General features: G+C 37.1%; 1 protein-coding gene across 1 annotated transcript; it reads left to right on the forward strand.

Moving 5' to 3' along the window:
* Nucleotides 1–261: 261 nt before the first annotated feature.
* On the forward strand, nt 262–1,651 carry LOC125204225 (F-box/kelch-repeat protein At3g06240-like). The gene has a single exon (XM_048102824.2). It carries the CDS (start codon nt 397–399, stop codon nt 1,507–1,509), a length of 1,113 nt encoding a protein of 370 aa, XP_047958781.1. The 5' UTR covers nt 262–396; the 3' UTR covers nt 1,510–1,651.
* The last annotated feature ends 223 nt before the right edge of the window (nt 1,652–1,874 follow it).

Below are 1,874 nucleotides of genomic sequence, written 5' to 3' on the forward strand. Positions count from 1 at the left end.
TCGAAGGAATAAGAAAAACAACAAACTCCACAAATATAGGAAATCATAACAAACAACACTCTTCAACCATGCAGGTTTCTAATTTTTTTTTATCACAATCGAAATTCTAACCACAAGAAAACAACCACAGAAACTCAAAGCACTGAGGTAAACAATTTCTGAATTTTATGTGATCTTCTTTATTTGTCAGGTATTGATTTTCATGGTATCGACAATGTAGTATGTACATTAATCATTTTATTAATTTTGCGATGAAATTGGTGATTTGGTTTTAACAATGATAGGTATCAATTCAGATATATCCTTATATAATCTTGATTGTTTTGGTTGATCCTTAAGTGATGAAATGCCATCGTCGATAACTCGGACTTGAAGCCTCGAAGTTGCTATAATTATATGTCGCACCCTCAAACCGGAAATCATGGATCCCACATTGCTAGTAGACAATACATAGCAATAACAGATGATGTGTTGATAGAAATTCTGTTGCGTCTGCCCATAAAATCTATGTTGAGACTCAGAACTGTCTGCAGATTCTGGCGCGACGTTATCGATTCTCCATATTTCAGGAAACTGCACACTCTCAATGACAACAACCTGCCAGAGGACACAGTATATATACAAATTTCTTTTGATCATGAGGGTATTGAGCCGAACAAAGTATTAGTAAATCTCCAACTCCAACACAACCACAAGGATTTAATGTCATATGAATATGCTAACATCTATTGGGAATTAGTACCTACGATAGTTGGGTCAGTTAAGGGTCTAATCTGCATTGACCCCAGGAATATTACAATTCCTTTAGCTATATGCAATCCTTTTCTAGGCCAAGTCAAGAATCTCCCACTTACATCTTTTGGCCCCTCATGTTCAATAGGACAACGATCCGTTGCAATTGGTTTCGACGAAGATTACAAAGTGGTGCAGGTGCTTACGTGTCTTAAGCACCGTTGTCTTCATGCTCAACTGTATTCAAGGACGGCAGATTCTTGGAGGGAGTTAGCAGTAGACTGCAGGATCACTTATAGAACAGAATTTTACGAGGTTAGTCCCATAAAATCATGTTGCAAGAATGGCCACTTTGCGCACTGGCTTATGGGAGGGCATGGTTTTACGTCGAGAATACTGTCCTTTGACATGAAGAATGAAGTGTTTCGGATAATCACGTTGCCAACTGTTTTAAGTGAGTGTTCGATTTTTGCAGAAGATGAGCACTCATTTCGCTACTTTACCTTTGGATGTGAGACTGGTGATAGAGTTGTGCAGATTTGTGAGTCGAGATGTGAAGGAAGCAAATTCAGTTGGAATCGTGTGATGACGGATGAGATAGTGCCCTTTGCGGCACCTGAGCAGTGGAGGGCAGGTTTTGTGTTTTTCGAACTTCCATACTGCAAATGGGGATCGTTTGTTTATGATTATCATGCACGTGAGTTCGTCTGCAGGCATTACTTGCCGTCGTCGCACTCAAGGTTTATTGAGTGCAGAGGGAGCTTAGTTTCAGTTTGAGAATTGTCCATGATTATTTCCTTTTATGATTTTGACTCGTTTTCTCTTCGATTTATTTTTCAATAAATTTACATGATTCGATCGTTTGAACTTTATTTTAATATGATATATCTTTTTAGGGAAATAGAGAAAGTATTTTCTTCTTTTATGGACTATATATTTGAATTTCTTTATCTTTTGTAGAGTGAAATTAGGTTTTATTGATTCTTTTTGATCTCTCTTATTCTGTCATTATCTAGTGTAACTACATGAATATGATCGTGTCACTAACAGATTCATGTAAAGTGCGAATCGGGTCAAAATTTATATGTAGCCAGTTCAGTACTGACCCGGATTGATGATTATTTTTTAAAAAAAATAGGTCA

The sequence above is a fragment of the Salvia hispanica genome, chromosome 2, assembly GCF_029641045.1.
Source record: "Salvia hispanica isolate PSC_SH4W2 chromosome 2, Shi_PSC_v1, whole genome shotgun sequence".
In the NCBI taxonomy this organism is placed as follows: domain Eukaryota; kingdom Viridiplantae; phylum Streptophyta; class Magnoliopsida; order Lamiales; family Lamiaceae; genus Salvia; species Salvia hispanica.

Bases quoted from the DNA above. Each gene is read 5' to 3' on its own strand.
- LOC125204225 (XM_048102824.2), top strand. From the start codon at position 397: ATGTCGCACCCTCAAACCGGAAATCATGGATCCCACATTGCTAGTAGA.